This window comes from Epinephelus lanceolatus, chromosome 12 (assembly GCF_041903045.1).
Source record: "Epinephelus lanceolatus isolate andai-2023 chromosome 12, ASM4190304v1, whole genome shotgun sequence".
Taxonomy (NCBI): domain Eukaryota; kingdom Metazoa; phylum Chordata; class Actinopteri; order Perciformes; family Serranidae; genus Epinephelus; species Epinephelus lanceolatus.
The window spans coordinates 39,136,795-39,156,230 of NC_135745.1; the positions used below are offsets into that span (position 1 = coordinate 39,136,795).

Sequence of the window (19,436 nt, forward strand, 5' to 3'; positions counted from 1 at the left end):
TAATCAGTTCTTCACACTTTTGCCTTTTTTGGTTTTGTTTGTTGACGATAACTCCAGGGTAGGAAACCCCTGCATCGTGTAAATAAAATCAAATGGCGCTGAGCAAACGGAGGAGCATGTAAAAATTAGTTAAAGTGTACGTTACATTAAGAATGTTTTCACAGCTTTACCTTGCCGTCAGACAGCACCTTCTGACGGGGAACTAAAGCCGTTATCTCAAAGCACACAGACACCACTGACAAAAGCAGTATTTTTACTTCCCAGAACAAGGGAGTTGCAGGTTTACCACGGCCTTGTTTAGTTAGTAGCGGTGTAACGATCCATCGATCTAGGTCGATATATAACTTCAATGATCAACAATCCAATATCATTCATGCAAAGTGAAAACATTGATCCATATTGTCATCTTTGGGATACGCTTTTATTTTGGAAATCTGTGTCACCGTCAAGCAGCAGCAGGCAGATGGCAAGCAGCTCAGAGAAAGACCATGAGGATAAAAATAGTAATAAAATAGTATTGTAACATGTAATCTGTTAAACTGCGAGTAGAGGAAAAAGTCCACTAGCTGCTATGCTAACTTTTGCAATGTGAACACGCTTAAGCTAATAATGTGTGACTAGCAAAAGTTGTTCTGTCTATGAACTTTGACAGTACTAAGCTGAATTTGATGCTTTTGTAAAAATTATGTAAATCTATGTTTTATGGCAGTTGAGGGAAGTTTGTCTTCGGGGTCATGGTTTGGGTTAAAGAGAAAAGATTTCTTCCAGAGGCTAACTTATCCTGTGTGTGTGCCGTTTTATGTGTGTTAGTGGAGTCAGTTTGAAGTAAACTTTTTCTGCACTTACGCAGTCACAATTATTTACATTATTTATGTGTTGTTTTGATGTTTTATGGCCAAAAGTGAATGGGCAGATAATAACATCTCATGTCAAATTCAAATGATCCAGTTGGTCAAAATCGGGTAAAAATTTCGGACATGTTTGTCGTGGCAAGTCAAAACACTCACTCAGAGAGTGAAAGTCTGGCTCTGAAATCTCACGTCTCGCGAGATTTGAGTTGTTGCAGGAAGTTACAGCTGGAGTGACCTTACAAACGTGAGGAGTTACTCTGTTTGGAGTAGTCATGACTGAATTTTTACCTGATTTTGACCAACTGGATCTGGATGAGCCATTTGAATTTGATGACCACCCGTATTTATTTGAACACGGAGTACACAGACGCAGAGCTCATTGAAAGTGAAGAGTGGACAAGGAGAGAGAGAGAGCAGCAACAGGCAGAGGAACATGTCTGAATCCAGCTAAAGGTAAACACAGACGTTCATTTCTCCTTTCCGTTATGTCGTCGGATAATTATACTATCAATCCGAGCCTATCTGTATGAAATAAATGCACTTTTAGTGGACGTATTTTGACGTTGTTTGACGCGGTCTGAGTGCCATTTAACCCCATTTTCTTCTTCAAAAAGTCACTTAAACTGAATCTAATGTAAAATTATTATCATTCAGTGTGTATGTGTATTGAAAATGTATATGCTCAACTCAACACATCAGAACAGTGTTTTAATGTGTGTAATGTCATAGACTGTGTTGTACAGTGACAGCTCACCTCAAGAAGAGCATGTTTTAACTGCCCATAAGCATCCTCCAAATTATCATTGACGATCTGGACATCGAACATACCAGGTTCTTTACCTAGAAGGAGATACAATTAGGTTCAGGGTCATGTTTTTAAGGGTTATGTGGTTCCATTTTGCAAACAACAAATACTTACTTAACTCCATGTCCACTGTCGCTATCTGTAAACGCCTCTGAAGACTCTCTTCTGACTCGGTTTTTCTATGTCTTAAGCGATTTTCCTGAGGCAACACAGAAAAGCGGAGATATTCACAGAGAATCCAAAACCTGTATGACCACTGCGGTACAAAGCAAACTCCAGAGGAGTATTCCAGAAAGCGGGTTTAGTGAAAACTCTGAGTATGTTAACCCTGAAATGAGGGAAACTCTGGGTTTTCAGTTCCAGAAAGAGAGGTAAGTCAAACTCTGAGTCTGTGAACCTAACCTGCTCGCTGGCAGGTTTTCTTTAAGAAACCCTGAGTTCACCCTGTTTCCTCCCTACTGCCGAGCCTGAAGCAAGCTGGCAGACACACATGGGTTGTCCGTATGTAGGAAATCCCATCCATCGGTCTTTTGGGTATGATAGTTTTCGAAGGATTCAAATTTCAAATAAGTCATCAACCATCTATATGCTTAAAATAGCTGCTGAAATTAGCAAGGATTCTTTTTTAATATTTTTTTGGGGGTGCATTTTGCCTTAAATTGACAGGACAGTTAAGCGTGAAAGGGGGAGAGAGACAGAGGGAGTGACATGCAGCAAGGTGCCACAGGCCGGAGTCAAACCCGGGCCGCTGCGGCAAAAGCCATACGGGACGCCTGCTCTATCCACTGAGCCACCGTCATCCCTTTGAAGGAGATCCTGCTTGCTAAATTTCACATGCCGCCTCTCTCTCCTTGGCAGCTTTAGCGGTGTTACTTTTTTTTTTATGAAATATATGCTCATATTCGCTGTAGGCATTCATGAGCACCTCCAAGTCCACAGGTGTGAAATAAGTTGATCGCTTTTTCTCTCCAGTTGCCATGGTGACTCGAGGTATCAGGGCTCCACTGATGATGGCTTTTTATTGTGGTTGTGCACGTGCTTAACTCAAGGTCTACCTACTCAGAGTTGACTGAACTAATTAGAATCAGCTGTTCTGGAACCAGATACTCAGAGTTTCCCAGCTCAGGGTAAATCAACTCAGAGTTCAGGATTAGACTCAGAGTTTGTTGAACCTCCTACCTGGAATACCCCTCAGGTCACACCCAGAAACTGACCTATAGAACCTCTATCGACTCAGTGAAATGCATTTCTTTTCTGTGCTTACCAGGACATCTATGGATGGTGGCTGGATGGAGATGTAGAGGGGATTGAGATCTGTCCTCTTGATGTTCTTCACACCCTGCATGTCAATGTCAAGTATACAGATGAGGTTCTTGGCCTGCACGGCTTGCACGGCAGCTTTACTCGTCCCGTACATGTTCCCCGAGAACTCTGCGCTCTCAATGAATTCGCCGTTGTTGATCCCTGCCTGCATCGCCTCTCGTGTGACGAAATGGTAATCTGAAACCCCAAAAAGAAGATGATAGATAAATAAAGCTGCAATACGACTGATGTTTGTTACAGTGGTCATAAAAGAGGAAGAACGTGTTGTACCTTTGCCATCCTGTTCTCCAGGTCGAGGAGTTCTTGTTGTATCTGAGTTGAGAAAACATTTATGTCACAGTCTGAACTGAAACACTAAATCGATATACTGAGACTACAGGAAACACAACTAGAAAGAAAATGGGAAAAATTGACTCCATATAAGACTCAAAAAGATGACACTGGACTGGAATAATAATCACTGTAAAAATGTGTATATACCCAAACAGTTTTTGTTTCGTTATTTTTCTATTATTTTATTATGCTGTTGTAACCAACATGTCAATGTTACAAAAATTGTTTTAACAAAGGAACACTGAATCAAATCTATTGTTTGATCAACAGGAAGTCCATCTGGGTGCTTGTTTGTAAACCATTTATTTCCCACCTATCCTCTCTCAGTGCAGCTGGGATTACCCCAAGTCTGCCACTGGCCCCTTTCCTCAGTATTGTTCAAGTTATTTATGTACATTTCCTTCTTTCTTTTAATTAGTATAATTGCTCCCTTTCTCCTTATATTCACTATCATTGGGTTTTTATTTCCCAACTCCTTTTTTTGGGGTTAAACAATAAAGTTAAACAAGCCTTGGTAGTAGTAAAAAAAAAGTGGAAATAGAATTTCTAGTACAAAAATGTAGAAAATATTCAGCAAGTCAAAATTCAAGTTTGTCATACATGTATAGAAAAAGACACAAATTTGTAAAATATAATATTACAAGGAAAGCATATCGTTCTATTTATTGTTCTTTTTAAAACAATAAAAAATAAAATAAATAGATAAATACTTAGATTAGATATTATATAGATTATATTAGATTGACCATGTTTTGTGTCATTTAAACTAGGCTAGGTAGGGGAAGAACTTAATAAGAACTAACGTGCATCTTTCTTAAAGTGGTCTGTAAAGGGTTGCCAGATCTGGTATTACTTGGTTTCACACCCTCTTAAGGAGAATTTAATCTTTTCCAAATGCAGGTGGTGCATCACTTCCTTCACGGGGGCAGAATGTGCAGGAGCCCATCTTTCTTATGATTGCTATTATTACTTTTCCCTGATATTGGTATTTTGTAATGATTAATTACCCAAACTAACATATTTTTTACAACTGCCATAGATGATACTGTAGTTGTTGTTTGGTTGTGATAGAGTTGTGTCAAAAAAATAAAATAATTCAGGGCTGTAACTTACGGAAGCGTATTGCATTCACTTGACAAATAAAAAAGCCCTGTTTTTCTGAGTAATTTTTTCTGTTTTTCAGAGTAATTTATTTATTTTTCTGTTTTTCTCAGTAATTTTTTTTTCTTTTTTTTTTTTTGCAGTAATATTTTCTGTTTTTCTCAGTAATTTTTTTTCCTGAACGAGGAGACGATATACTTCAAAATCTTGTGAGAAGCTCCCACCTGGCACCTGCAAGTGACCCCTGCATCCATGGTGACTCCTGCTCATGGATGTATTTTGCATCCGTGCTCCTGCTCCTAGACAATTTCAACTACGGGGTCAATAAGGGTAAGGCATGTAATTAGCTACACACAGGGTATCATAATCTAGCTATGTTTTCGACTGCATCCTTCTAATGTAGGCCTATCGCTCAATGTAACAGGTTTGGTTAGTAACAGGTTGTAAAATCATGCCCATACACGTTTGTCAACCTAACCTGTTACACTGAGCGATAGGCCTACACCAGAAGGATGCAGTCAAAAACATAGCTAGATTATGATGCCCTGTGTGTAACTAATTACGTGCCTTACCCTTATTGACCCCGTAGTTGAAATTGTCTAGGAGCAGGAGCACGGATGCAAAATACATCCATGAGCAGGAGTCACCATGGATGCAGGGGTCACTTGCAGGTGCCAGGTGGGAGCTTCTCGTGAGATTTTGAAGTATATCGTATCCTCGTTCAGGAAAAAAAATTACCATGAAAAACAGAAAAAAAATACCACAAAAAACCCCAGAAAAAAATACCCCGAAAAACAGAAAAAATTACCATGAAAAAAAGGGAAAAATTACTCAGAAAAACAGAAAAAATTACACCAAAAAACAGAAAAAGAAATAAATTACTCCGAAAAACAGAAAAAAATTACTCAGAAAAACAGGGCTTGTGAATGCAATACGCTTCCGTAGCAACTAATACTTATTTTCACCGTTGATTAATCTGTCATTTACTTTTTTGATCAACCAATTAATCTCTTGGTCCATAAAATGTGAAAATAATGTTAAGAAAATGAGAAAATAATTAATCAATCAATAATGAAAATGATCATCAGCTGCAGCACTATTTGAATAAAACAATAACATTTGCTTGTATGTGTGACATTAATTACACCTCCACATATACTGTGACTATAATGATCAATGACAAGCCCAACAGTTGGTGAGAACACCATCAAGACTGGTACAGAGAGGCACACTTACGGGAGACGCTGAAGCCAAACACACTGTCATATTCTTGCATTAGCTTCTTCAGCAGAGTGCTCTTTCCCGCCCCGGATGGGCCGCTGAGCACCACAGGCCTGGGTCCAGCCATAGCTGAGGGAGAGGCGGAGAGGAGAGTTCAGTATAGGAAACAAGCGGGCGAGGCTGGAGGATGGCAACCCACTGAAATCTTATGGCATGAGTCACTATAGGACCAAATCTGTCTGTGATTACAGTGAGTTTAAGTGCTCAGACAGGCCTCACCCTAATGGGACAAACACGATAAAATGATAAGCCAGCGGTTCTTAAAAGGAGGAACAAATGATGAGACCAAAACATCTCCCACAAGAGCGAAGGCAATCACAACAGGTTGGCAAGCTGGAAGGTTACCATGGTGCAGGGACAATTACACACTAATTGGAGAGCCCTAGTCTGCTTGAGATGTGGAAAAAGACAGAGGAGCCACAAGAGGCTAAGAGTAAAAACTGCTTTTAATAGAGACACAGGCTTGAACTGTAGTAAATGACCGCTTAAAACTCCTTTTAACTAAATTATGCAGCAAACCAATCACTGACAAACCTATGAGCACACTTGAACTACACATCTTTGCAAAACAGCTCCTTCAACATCTCACCTTCTCCACACTGATCTATTCTTTCACTACCAAAATTTCTTAAGCAAGCTACTAAAGCAAAGAATAAAGTAAAGCCTGTAGTGATCCTTCTTACCCTTCCTCAATACACAAAGGGCTCAAGCAGACAGGAAGTTCAAGTGAACAGGGAGGGTGTGTGTGTATGTGTGCAAATAGACTGCGTACGAGTGTAGGAGGGAGGAGAGAAAAAGAGAGGGCAGGGCCGTGTTTACAGAGCCTCACATTTCGCTTTTTTTTTTTATTGTTGTATTTTCGACACAACCTGCAGATACACATGAACCAACTAATAACATCATACTTCATAAAACACAGTTCTACTGTTGTGACAAAGACAGTCACAGGCATAAAGAAGTATTACAACATCTACAGGTGAGGAAAGCAATGCAGTATAACAGAAAGTCGGCTGGTTGTCAGTAACAACTGTTAAAACAGGTAACAGCAACAGCTCTGCTGATGTGCAACTAAAAGAAAGACAATGGATAGTTAATATCAATCATTACTGTTACTGGTAATAAGACTATTACAGTTGGTGGGCATCTCTGGGTCTGCCTTGGATTGGTTTTCATCCTATCATACTGATAGGAGTTTTTCAGTTACTGTTGGTCAGTTCACGTCAGACACAGCGCCTTTGTCATGCGGCGTCCCTCAGGGTTCTGCTCTGGGTCCCATGTTATTTTCATTATATACGCTGCCTCTTGGACATATTATTAGTCGGTTCAGCGACATCTCTTACTATTTTTATGCAGATGACATTCAGCTGTATTGTTCTTTTACCACTGATGAAATTGGCCAGCTGGACATCTTAAATGAATGTTTGGATGCCATTAAAAGCTGGATGTCTGACAACTACCTCCAATTTAACACCAAAAAGACTGAAGCTCTTATAGTTGCCCCTGAACACTCTATCCCTATTATCAAGCAGTCTATGGGGCCTTTAGGTGTTCATGCTCAGCAAAACATTTAAAATTTGGGCGTCATTTTTGACCAATCCCTGTCCCTAGACAAACATGTCAGCCAACTTATCAGCTCTTGTTTTTTCCAATTGAGGAACATAGCGAAATTAAGATCTGTGGTGACCAATGCTGAGATGGAGAAGATTATTCATGCTTTTCAAGCTGTTGCTCCTAACCTATGGAATGCTCTCCCCTATTCTCTATGATCCATAGATTCTTGTATTACTTTTAGGAAACAGCTGAAAACATTTTTATTCAGACAGGCCTTTGGCAAAACAATCTGTTTAACTGTTTTGTTTTTTACTTCCTTTTATTGCCTCTTTTGGGTTTGTTTCTTTTGTTATCATTTTTATACTTGCCTGTTGATCTTGAAATTTATATTGTATGATTGTTATTACTATTTTTAATTTTTTACTTTTAATCTGTGTTCTTGCTTTTAATGTGAAGCACTTTGTGGTTTTGTGTCTGTAAAAGGTGCTATATAAATAAACTTTACTTACCTACTTACTTACTTACATAAATGTCAGGTATCAGACAGGTTGGCAATTAGTCCAAATATTACATATTCCATGTGATATGCAATTTATTGACCTAAGAACAAAAGTAAACTGTGCTCTGAGATCTCTTAGGGGGCCAAGAATCAAATCACAGCATTACCAGCCGTCTTGTTTCCAAGCAAACAGACGCAGCGAGATGGTCTTTGCAGGTGCAAATGACAAGAGTCATTCTCTATTGCCTCTTGAATGCTTCCCATAAATGGAAACAGGGCTAATTGAAGGTGAAGGAGTTCCCTTTTCAGAGGCCAGTTAAGAAACCTCATTATTTTTAACGTCCTGTCTTCAAACAATTATCAACCCCGGCCCGAACCCTCCACCATGGCATCTTTAAAAGTCATCCATGGATCTGTTTAGGCTATTTGTACTGGCTTCCTGTTCTCAAATACAAACAATCAGGGTTGCAATCAATTATTATTTTAATTACTGATTATTTATTTCGCAAGAGAGACGAGGGGACATCAGATTTCACCTTGAATAACGTGACAGGTGGCAATAACATCAGCCATAATAGCTAGAAAAATAATACTCTGCAAGATGGACAAGCTGTTACTTACAGTTTTCAGGCCATTTGCCAGTTTCATTTGGCATATCTGACATTCAACTTTTTGGGAATCATCTTTGTAAATTTTGAATCTATTCCACATTTATCTTTATAGACATCAAGCTAGTGAATCTCTAGTGGTCAAACTGTTGTAATCACAAAATTAGACCCATCACTAAGTTATAATGTTGTTGTCTGAGAATAACTGATGGTTAATGTTGATGCATAATGAATTATGTTAGATAATTATCATTTAATGTATGGGCTTTTGGGGATTTTTGGGGTAATGGTATAGAAAACAGAGCATTCAGATACTGACTTGGCCACGGATTACCACGGCAGCACTTAAAGCTTCGAAGCTTTGAAGTAAGTTCGGAAAATTACATCACTTTACTGTAATGCAGCCTTTAAAAGCAGGGAAACACTTACAATATTGCGATATCCAAAAGCTAAGACAATATCTAATCTCATGTCACACTATCGATTTCATAGATATATTAGCCACCCTTAATATAGAGTACTTATGTTGTACAACTACTATAAATGTTAGTAAACAAAACAAATCTTTAAAAAGTCTTGTAAGTTTGCTTGTTAATAAATTACCATGATTGAACACGGCAAATTTATTCATGAACTTAATCAGTCAATCCTGATTTACAAAATGTTGTCCTTATAAAGTAAAAGTAAATATTTACTATTTGCAACTTTAAATGTAAAGAGTTTTGTTTTTTATTTACTAATGCTACCTATAATTGTCTAATTATTTTGATTCTGTTGCTGCCAGTCAGATTAAATATGCTGTTTTAATTAATTACTTAATAAATAGACCACTTATCGTAATTTGTGACGTTTACAGACAACAACAGTAAGAAAAAAAAAAGGACACTTTTCAATCTAATGTACTGACAAAGCTTCTGAAACTTGCAGCGACATATACTCCAGCATCCACTCAAGAATCAACCATTTGTACTTGACAAATAGCTGCACGTCAGGAAATGAGAGGCATGTCAGTTAATAATCAGCACGGGCTGACACTCATTAAAACCTGCACTGTGCTTGACTTCAATCATGTGCACGTAACCCCATGTGATTAGTATTTGCGTGAAGCCAAATTTAAATCATGTGAAATCTATCAGGTGGCTGTAGTTTGCTATAGTGTTCTGTATGAGAGCTGAACAAAAAGATGAATTAGTCAATCAACAAATTAACAACTACTTTTCAAGCAAAAAATGTCTCGCTTCTCAACCGTGATGATTTAATGCTCCCCTTTTTGTCTTATATGTTGCTTTATATGATAACATCTTTGGGTTGAACTACTGGCTGGACAATGTAAGCAATATGAATATGTCACCCTGGGCTCTGGGAAGTTGTGACGGGAAGCTTTCATGATTTTCTGCCAAAATAATTTGTCCACTCACAGAAAAAGTTAAAAGATACATCAGTAATGAAAATAATTATTTGTTGCAGCCCTAGAATATACATGGTGCAGTCTGTAAACAACAGTAGTGTTAGTTCAGTTTACCCTGAAACAGAGGTGATTTGTGGATTATGTGGGCACATGTTCAACCACTTTTATTTCTTATTCTGTCTAATGCTGTGATCTCTCCCTCCGGCTATTTGTTTATCCTTTGTCAATCCAGATGTAGCAAACAAAAACCTGTAGAGTTGCACTTTTAATGCTCTGTTATTATATAGACATGTGTTTACAGTCTTGTGCCAGAATTATCTAGCAGATAAAAAACAACTAACTCAGGCAATTCAAAGTGCACTTTGACTCAGTGCTATAATGCAGTTATGACTAGCAGAGAAATTCTGAATTGACGTTTTTAGGGTGATAAATGCAAACTAGAGAAGCAAGTAAATACTTTGTGCATTAATGCTGCTGGGCAGGAGTTTGTGGATACTTTCTTAACATGAAAGTGAGTTTTGAGGCCATGTTAAAGATGCAGGAGTAAATGCGGACACTAAAAACAGCTCTGCATGCTGGTTTAATACATAAACTGTCTATATAATGAGCACATGCACGTTTGATGAGTAGGCAACACTGATCGTTTTGAAACAAAGTCTGCACAGGTAAGTTATCACTGATGGCTCACATCTACAAGGACACATTAAAGGATGATTACACGTAAGGTAAGGTTGCATCAGCTACACTTAAAGTCTGCTCAGTAAACACACAACAACCATCTTCTCACCCTGCAACAACGCAGAAGAAACACCGTCTCCCCACACACTGGGGGGAATGAATGGCAGTGTTATCTACAGTGATAACGGCAGACAACACAACTGTAAACAGCACACAGACCGTCATCCTCCCTCCTACCTGACAACAGCCTGGAAAAATATCTCATGAACATCAGGAGTTACGTTAGTCCAAGATTGTGGGTCCGTCTCCGGATGATTTTCTCCCACCTCTGCTCTGTATCTTTGATGTGAGAGCCATTAAAGGAAAATGTGCCGCCTACGTCATCGCTGCGGGCCACAACATCGTCACGTTACGTTCGCGAGCGTCGGGAATTTGCGCGACAAAACACAGAAACGTGAAGTTTTACTATTATTAGCCAAAGACAGTAGACGCCAGGCAGCCATTTTAAATATATGTACGTAACTCACAGGTAGCTGCGGTTTCGTCCTTAAAAGAGAGGCGTATGTGCGCATTCGTAACACTGTCGCTTTGTTTTTAGGCGGCAAGGTAACGTTAGCTGTATAGCATAGCCTAGCTTAAACTGAACGTCGTTTATTTCCAACTGCTCCTTCTATGCTCTGTGTATATTACAGGAAAAAGGCTGCTATATTATTACCGGGCCCGTTACAAGGGTGAGAGTCAACACTACCAGGAGGAAACACGATGTTCCGATCGACACGACGAGATTAAACTTATCGCAGAAACTACCCGGATGAATGAACGCTGAAGGCCTCAGTGTGCTCGTGTGCAAATGTGGCTAAAGTCAGCCGGTTGAGCTAACGGGACACTGACGCCGCTCCAAAGTCAAAATGTTTGGTTCCTCGAGGTCTGGAGGGGTCCGGGGAGGCCAGGACCAGTTCAACTGGGACGACGTGAAAGTCGATAAACACAGAGAAAACTATCTGGGTAAGTTTTTAAAAGAAAACTGGCAGTGAAGTCCGCTGTTAGCGCTAGCCACACACACCGCTGTTTGCTAACTTGAAGCTAACAGAGCAGGACTTTTAAAATCACAGTTTAACTACAGCTACACACCTCTGCCTCGGTCCTACACGTGCTGCTCGTCCATACCTTTTGTTTTAGAGTCCCTCATTACACAGTGTCGGGCTGCTCGGTCCTCTTTTCACTCTGCAGCCAGCAGGTCCTGGTGTTCATTGCTCCCTCTATCTGAGCAGACACACGTAGCCTCACAGCTATCTGAGCCCGCACCGCTGGCAACAGGTCAGCTCGCCACACAAGAGCTACGTAGCACCCACCACAGCGGTGACATGAGGATGAAATGTACATACACAATGTGCATACAATGACACATGGTAAATGGCATTACACGTGGATCATGAACTCGCATAAACACACAACACAGGTATTTAAAAAGCATAAAGTCAACACCAGAGCTCTTTATGGTGCGATGAACAGGTGCTTCTGAGGAGAGCATGCGACACAAATTGTGTATTAAGTCCTTCTTTCTTCACTAAAGAAAAGAAAATGCTTAAAAACAAAATTTCACATTTGCTATTCCAGTGAGTTTGGGCAGTCAAGTCAGTATCTACCAACGTCAACATCAGTTGGATTGATGACAAATTCACCTTCAAACCACAAATTGATGCACTAACAAAAAACTTTTTTAATACAGAAACAAGTCAGGTTTTCCTCCATCTTGTAGACAGAAGATTGTGGAGGCAGTCTTTCTATTATGGTGCCATGCAGCAGCCTCCACTCTCATGTCCCTAAATGCTGTCTGCCATTCAGCTCTTAGATTTATAACCAGAAACACCTATAGCACTTATAGAAGGGGCCAGCATTTGTTTTAATTTATTTATAAGGGACTTCTTCAAAAATTGCCCTCATATTTGACGTCACTTATTGGCAGGAGAGCTGTAACACATAACATACTTTCACAGGACTGGTTAGTACTTCAGGTTACTTGAAGTAACACAGACTTTGCTGCGATTGCTTTTAGATTCTTTGCACCACACACCTGGAATGAATTGCAGTGTACTTTAAAGCTTGATACTCTGGTTCTAGTCTGATCTAGTAAACCTGACTGATTTTAACTGACACTATATTGTACTTTTGAAATGAAATCTCCATAAATAAATAAAGGTTTATATATATTATAGAGCTGCAAAGATAGGTCAAGTAGTCAACCCACACAAGTGATTGGTAAATGTTTTGACTGCTGATTGATGTTTTTGAAAAATAACCTTAAGTTTTTGTCTGTTGCTCAGCATTCGGATAACCCTGTAAAAAATGAGTAAAATAACACATCTTTCTCAACCACTTTCAATTCCTCTGTCTTGTTTCCAGGGAACTCTTTGATGGCACCAGTAGGAAGATGGCAAAAAGGCAAAGATCTGTCTTGGTACTCAAAAGACAAAAAAGGTGGTGCAACCTTGTCGAAAGAGCAAGAACTCGCTGCTGTCAAAGCTGCAGAGCATGAGGCACTGATGGCTGCTCTGTAAGTATGACTTCCTGTAACAGAATGGTTGACTTGGTTTGGGTCAACAAATATAATAAATAAATCTTTTCCCATTCTCTTCCATTACACAGAGGGCACAAGAATATAAAGAGGCAACCAACTGGCCTGACCAAAGAGGTATGTCACTTTTTTGGTACTGCTTTTTACTTAAAATCATTTTAAAGACTTTGCCTTTAATAAAATGAATGATTTGAACTTTCCAAATTTTGATACCAGGACCTCGCAGACGTTTGCAGGAGGGAAGAGGCAGATGGTGAAGAGAAAAATGTGGACCGTGTCTCAGGCTTGGGAAGCTCCAGGTGATTTTCTCTTGTCAATTTTGGGATGTAACAACCTATTACACAAAGCAACCAAATAAAACAAACCAGCAAATTTAAAATGACAGCATGTGCAGCCAAGGAAGACATATATAACCCTGTAATTATCACAGCACTTCAGAAATTGAAACATTCACCATTTCTGTGGGTTTCACTTCATTAAAGGGACAGTTCACCCCATGTAGGAACTGTTTTCTTTCTGTTAAACTGCACCTGCCAACTGTATTATCGCACAGAAGGAAGCATGTATCTTCTGTTAGCTCACCCTGCACCACTGAGCTAGCTAACTTTACAGCTCAGCCGAGGAGGACACTATTAATGTTTACATCTCGTGCTGTCACAAGCCTGTCCTCCATGAGAAAATGCACACCTCCTTCTGCGTGGTGATACGGTTGGCAGATGTAGTTAGGTAGAAAGAAAATAGTTCCCATGAAACTGCTCACAACAAGGTCTGTGGATTATCTTGAGTAACCAGGCTGTGATTTCTGGAAAGAGACATCGCTGTTGAGTTTTTGCAAGTATATCATTTTGGCACTTTGAGCACCACAAGCCGAGTGCCATCTAGTTCAGTTATATTCGAGAGAAGGCAGACGACTCTACAGCTGATGTCCACAGCACTCAGCAGCTCACATTAAAATAATCTAGATTGATAAATAGCACTACATATAAAAGGAAAAGTCTGTGTTTTTATTTTGGGGGTGAACTGTCTCTTTAAGGTCCAACTTTATAATGTTATCTTAAAAATTGTTTTAGCGTGAAACACGTTGGTCGGGGGAAATGGCAGTATCTTTCTTTGCCTTCACTGTGTTCTTTTTATGCTCTGTTAGAACTCAAAGACTTGACATTCAAATGATGGCAACAGAGCCTTTTATCTTAATGTACTGTGATTGTTTGTTTCTATCTACAGCGCAGGGTCAAGGAAAATGGTGCTCTCTCAAAAGGAAAGGGAGGCAGCTAAAATAGGCTTGGCTGTTTTTACAGTAAGTTCTTTTCCTCACTTACAAACACACTGAACTTTTTCAGATGCAGACTCTGTAAGATGCAGATGTTGATGTAAGTGCAAAGCGGGTTGATGGACAAAAACAGACTTTTTGAGTGTCTTTTGCAGGTAGTGAAAACAGTTTAAGAGCTAAGAAAAGAGAGTTCCTTTCACTGGATCTACAACTTGATACAAATATTAAAGACATGCCTTCTTTACAGCACCACAGAACAGAGGGCAGTGCAGAAACCTCAACAACAAAGACATCTCAGGGTGAAGAAAAAGGGGATTTGGAACAACGGTATGTATTTTATTAGCTACCACCTAAGATAACTTACTAAACACATATAAAAGACATAAATAGCATAAAACACTTAGTTCCTCTGCACCAAATGTGACCCTGCATCCAGTTTTCCATGTTTACTTCAATAATAATTCTTGTTTTCTACCCATAGGCACGAGAGCAAAAAGAAAAAGAAAGAGAAAAAGAGCAAAAAGGAGAAAAAGAAGAAGGAGAAAAAGAAGAAAAGGCAAAGGAGAGACTCGTCCTCTTCGAGGTCAGATGACGACAGAAAGAGGTTGGTCCATCTCTGCATACAGATCTTTGATCACAAGCCGTCACCTGTCGCCTGAGGGGGGACAAAATAACAGGAACACTACCCAAAAAATGACCATTTGTAAATTGCTGTGTGACCTTGATTTCTTATTTATCCAGCTGTATGCATTTTCACCAAAAATACCTAGCGATGGAGTCTGGTTTTGAAGATAGCATAGAGAAGTTTCACTTTCAGTTCAGTTTTAAATACATAATGCGAGATAAACAGTTTTTTCCCCCCCACGAAATCAAGGTAACAGCATAACAAATGATACAGAAATGGTCATTTTGTAGGGTAAGAATTCCTTCACCCCTATTTCCAGACCCAGTGTAGTTATTACAGGCTTTAAAGAGGCTGTGTTAATGAGTGACATTGTGTTTTATTTTGTTAACTTATATTGCATTTGTTCATGTTATTGTGTCCATCTCCTGTATAGCAGTCACATTTGCAACCACACAGACTTGCTGTGAAACACAAGCTTTCGTCTGCCAGCACTAGAGGGCACTAAGGCACTGTTGTACACACAGTTCTGTAAAACGTTGCCTTTTAAATTTGGGTGCATGTATGACAAGACCTTAGATATATCCTGTAGATCTGGTGTGTAGGACAATAGGGGGGAATACTAGATTTAATCATGTACTTTATGTGCTGGCGAGGGAGGAATTGCATTACAACACAGACATATGATGGTCGTGGACAGCATTATTGATACAAGTTGTTAGATATACAGACTTTTGTCCACACCAGTTATATAAAATTGCAGCTGTCACTGGGTGTTTTCTGTGGATGTCACTGTCTGGGAGTTACTTCTTTTCCCCAGCCTCACAACATCTTAACTGATCTACCACGACCCAATCATTGATTGTTTGTTTCCTTTCTCTCTCCAGGCAGAGAAAGGACCACCATCATCATAATCCATCATACCATAGTCAGAGTGGAGCCAGACCCCATGACAGCCATTCAAGGGGGGGAGCAAAGGCCGAGCGACAGCCCTCCTACCCCCATCATCGACGGCAGCGGCATGACACAGACTCCTCTGACGGGGGGTCTCCTGTCCCCCGTAACCCTGTCAGCCACAAGACGGCCCCTGCTGGTACCACACAAAGCCACAGGCGGCGCCACGACACAGACTCGGACGACTAATGTCCCCCGCACCCCACCCCAACCCCCCCAATTCAAAGACGCACAGTGCGGACAGAGTGCTCTACAGCAGCTTGACTGGCCCTGAAGACCTCATTTACCCCGAGCAGCTAAAGACAGGTCGATGTGCGTGTGACTCACAGGCTTTGGCCCAGTGTTTTAACTTCTTTACCTAATAACTTAGTCAAGCGATCATGATGGGACACTGGTTGGGTTGTGTTGTCGTTTTATAAACACATTTTTTGTGATTAAACCACCAAATATCACATTTTCTATATTGTCTTTTTTTTATCTTGCTGTTAAACACAATGCAAGATTAAATGTTTCGCAAACCAAACAATGATCTTTTATTTCCATGCCTGGCCCTGGTAGCTGATGCTGTTTGGGAAACCTTAGAGAATTAATTCAAAACATTGCAAACAGAAAGAAGTGTGTTCCTTCGTGTGTTGTAAGATTATTCTTCGAAATTACTTTCCTGACACTCAACAGCTTCAGTAAAAGATCTCAAACTGATCCAGATTGAGTTTTCATTCTTTGTGTTAACATTTCTGTTTTAAGGTATCATGCAGATTTTTTGCAAAGCTGAAACTTTTGTGTCATCAGCACAGTAATATTTGTATCATTAAATATAATCTTTATTTAAATACGACACTGCAGCTGTCGCAGAATCAAGCCTGTGTTTGAAAGAGTCAAAGAAGTGTTTCTTTAAATGTCTTTCCTGAAAAATTTCCAAGATGCTCCTTGACGCCTTTTTCGTCCCTGCACATCTCCTCCATCCCACTGTGCCTCTTGCACTACTCAGCAGCTCCGCTCTTTTCTTTTCTCAATCATGCCAGCGCTCCTTAATCCCTCACCGTTCTAGGTTCAGCTCCCTGACTGGTGCGATACCATTGGAATGCTCTCCACTGATCATAATAGAGTGTAGTGTTTGCATTTGCCTTGAATTGGTCTGAAAGAGGGTATTCTGCTGGCTGGCACCTGGGGGGTGCACTAAAAAAGAGCAAGGCATTCATAAAGAAGAGTGCAAAAAACCAGGCTGGTCCTTTTATATGACCGAGCACCGTTAGACTGCCACACACAAACCAAGCTGACGGAGCAGCAGGAGAGGAGGCCACACAAAGCAGCCCTATGAGGGACCCAGGACTCCAGCTCCCTCCCCTTCCACCACCACCATACTTTCCTGCCATGTTTTACAGGCTTGGCTGCATTAACCATAGCAGCCTAATCAACCTGCAAGAATGCTGTCCTAGATTGCCATCTCAACACAATGTGAAACAGGGTGTGCTCTTCACATTACTGCTTTAACCCAAGGTGGTTTACATCACCTTGGGCCATCACATTTCTTCCTGGGTCAAAGGGTGATGGCTCCAACAGGTTGCTAAGACATCACGTTTTTAGGTTTGTTGTTAAATTTTAGTGTCGTTTCTTGAAGTGCACTAATGCTCTTTTAAATTATCAATTAACCTGTTTTTTTGGGTGAATCACTCTGACAATAAAATGTCAGATAGTCGTGAAACTGCCCATCACAAGTTATTTCTACCAACTACTTTTAACTCGTGTATTTTTGATATATAAAATCAAATCCCTTTTTCAAAATTGTATTCAACAGCAAAGTAGCACATACAACAGACCTTTTTCATGGAAGACATTTGGACTTGTCTCAGTAGGAAACGCACAGGTGTAGGGGAGAGCGGGGTCGGTTGGTACATTGTTGTATTGACACTAAAGCTGTCAAAATAATACATTAATTTCGATTGATTAATCACAGAAAAAAATAACGTGTTAAAAAACATTAATGCTGATTAATCGCGTTCTGTGGTCCCCTTTGACCCGGTGCGTCATTGATGGGCACAGTGGCTTTGTAACATTATGGAGGCGGACAAGACGATGATGCTTGGCCTCGTGAATGGAACTTTTACATTTTAAAAAATGCCCAGATGGATCGGAGCACTGTTCTATGCAAGCCTGAAATATCACCTTAACGCAAAGCATTTAGCAGTGAAGACAGAGGTCCGAGCTAGCACAGCCTCTGATGCTAGCGTTAGCAGCCAGCCTCTTCAAATCACACTCGACCAGGTGTTCAAACTGAGTAACTCTACATGTGACTGGCAAACTAACTCCCTTGCAAAATGGATTGCAACAGACTGCAGACCAGTATCTCTGGTAAAGGACAGGGGGACAGTTGTGTCCAAAATCCAGCAGCTTTACTACGACACATCTGCCAAAATTCATTTGAAATTTGAGATTTTTTGAATACTTTCACAGTGAAATTGATGCATGAGATAAATTTAGGTTAATTAATCACAGAGCAGGATTCGGAAAGAATTATTCTCTATATTGAACATTGATTTACCTCTGACTCCACAATTTTATATTATTGGATATATACTCCCTAAGGGAAGATTGAAAAAGAGGAAGCTATATCTATTACATGCCCTACTATTAGTAGCCAGGAAGATGATAACTCTATCATGGCTTAAACCACTTCCTCCTACTATACTTCAGTGGCATGAGAGGGTGAAGAAGGTATATGTAATGGAGAAGATAACAGCCCACCTTCATCTTAAGATGGACATTTTCAGAACTAGATGGGCTCCCATAAGTGCATACTTAAATTTGCCAATGTGAAACACTGTTAAACTGCGCTGTCTTAGGAGAACTGTCCGAGTGTATTTGTGATTTGTGCAGAGGAATATCAGAAACAATCCAATAAGACTGAGCTGTTTGCCGAACTGTTACTGGTTCAGCTGTTTAGTTTATACATTTCTTGTATAACTTCGTTTTTTTTTTGTATGTATGTAACAAAGAAGAATCAAATGTAAGCAAAATATGTGTGTAAGTACATACGAATGCCAGTAAATTCTTGGTTCCAAAAAAAAAAAATTAATCACAGAGCATGTAATCAATTAGATTATTTTAATCGCTTGACAGCCCTAACTGACACTAAAATAACCTCTGTAGTGTCTGCTAAAAAATTAAAATTCTTCAGGGCCCAACCCAAATGTAAAAGGAACCATTTTGTGAAATATGCAAGGAATGCATTATCCCAAAAAATTTAGCCTCACTGGGACAGTTGGGAGAACAGGTAGGGTCGGTTGGGACACCTTGTTCTGGACTAAATAAAAAAAAAAAATAATTAAAAAGTTAATTAAATTTTTAAAAAACCCTGCAGTCTTCAGTTTGTTATTTGTTAACACATTTCTTTTAGAAAAGGAAAACATTTGTAGAATTATTACATTTTCATAAAGTATTGAGATATGGAATTCGTCTGTTATACAGGTTTCACTCCAGTGGCATCTACCGGCTCAGCCTACAGGTTAATATAGGCTCAGGGTGTCTACAGGTGTCTACAGTCACAAAATATCTTAAGTTTTCTTAATATAAGGCCTTA

The 19,436-nt window shown here is 39.8% G+C and overlaps 2 protein-coding genes across 8 annotated transcripts in view; one reads left to right on the plus strand and one right to left on the minus strand.

Moving 5' to 3' along the window:
• guk1a (guanylate kinase 1a) overlaps positions 1 to 19,436 on the minus strand; it is a 33,391-nt gene that overhangs the window by 2,964 nt on the left and 10,991 nt on the right. Inside the window, exons 1-6 of one of the 7 annotated variants that reach the window (XM_078173415.1) lie at positions 11,606 to 11,764; positions 5,650 to 5,763; positions 3,250 to 3,291; positions 2,921 to 3,156; positions 1,771 to 1,855; positions 1,606 to 1,691 (exon numbers count right to left, since the gene is read on the minus strand). In XM_078173415.1, the coding sequence (XP_078029541.1) occupies positions 1,606 to 1,691; positions 1,771 to 1,855; positions 2,921 to 3,156; positions 3,250 to 3,291; positions 5,650 to 5,763; positions 11,606 to 11,627 (585 nt within the window). In that variant the 5' untranslated portion in view covers positions 11,628 to 11,764. Of the gene's footprint in view, positions 1 to 1,605; positions 1,692 to 1,770; positions 1,856 to 2,920; positions 3,292 to 5,649; positions 5,764 to 6,377; positions 6,401 to 10,675; positions 10,840 to 11,569; positions 11,765 to 19,436 lie in introns of those variants that run through there. The other 6 variants (XM_033650564.2, XM_033650561.2, XM_033650562.2 and 3 more) reach the window with 6 other exon arrangements.
• c12h1orf35 (chromosome 12 C1orf35 homolog) lies at positions 10,864 to 16,558 on the plus strand. Its single transcript, XM_033650559.2, has 9 exons — positions 10,864 to 11,044; positions 11,131 to 11,443; positions 12,842 to 12,992; positions 13,085 to 13,130; positions 13,230 to 13,312; positions 14,238 to 14,310; positions 14,531 to 14,610; positions 14,765 to 14,887; positions 15,793 to 16,558. Exons 2-9 carry the CDS (start codon positions 11,347 to 11,349, stop codon positions 16,046 to 16,048), a joined length of 909 nt encoding a protein of 302 aa, XP_033506450.1. The 5' UTR covers positions 10,864 to 11,044; positions 11,131 to 11,346; the 3' UTR covers positions 16,049 to 16,558.

Bases quoted from the DNA above. Each gene is read 5' to 3' on its own strand.
- c12h1orf35 (XM_033650559.2), top strand. From the start codon at position 11,347: ATGTTTGGTTCCTCGAGGTCTGGAGGGGTCCGGGGAGGCCAGGACCAG. The intron at 13,131-13,229 runs GTATGTCACTTT...TTTTGATACCAG, and splicing joins CAACTGGCCTGACCAAAGAG to GACCTCGCAGACGTTTGCAG. The intron at 13,313-14,237 runs GTGATTTTCTCT...TTCTATCTACAG, and splicing joins TCAGGCTTGGGAAGCTCCAG to CGCAGGGTCAAGGAAAATGG.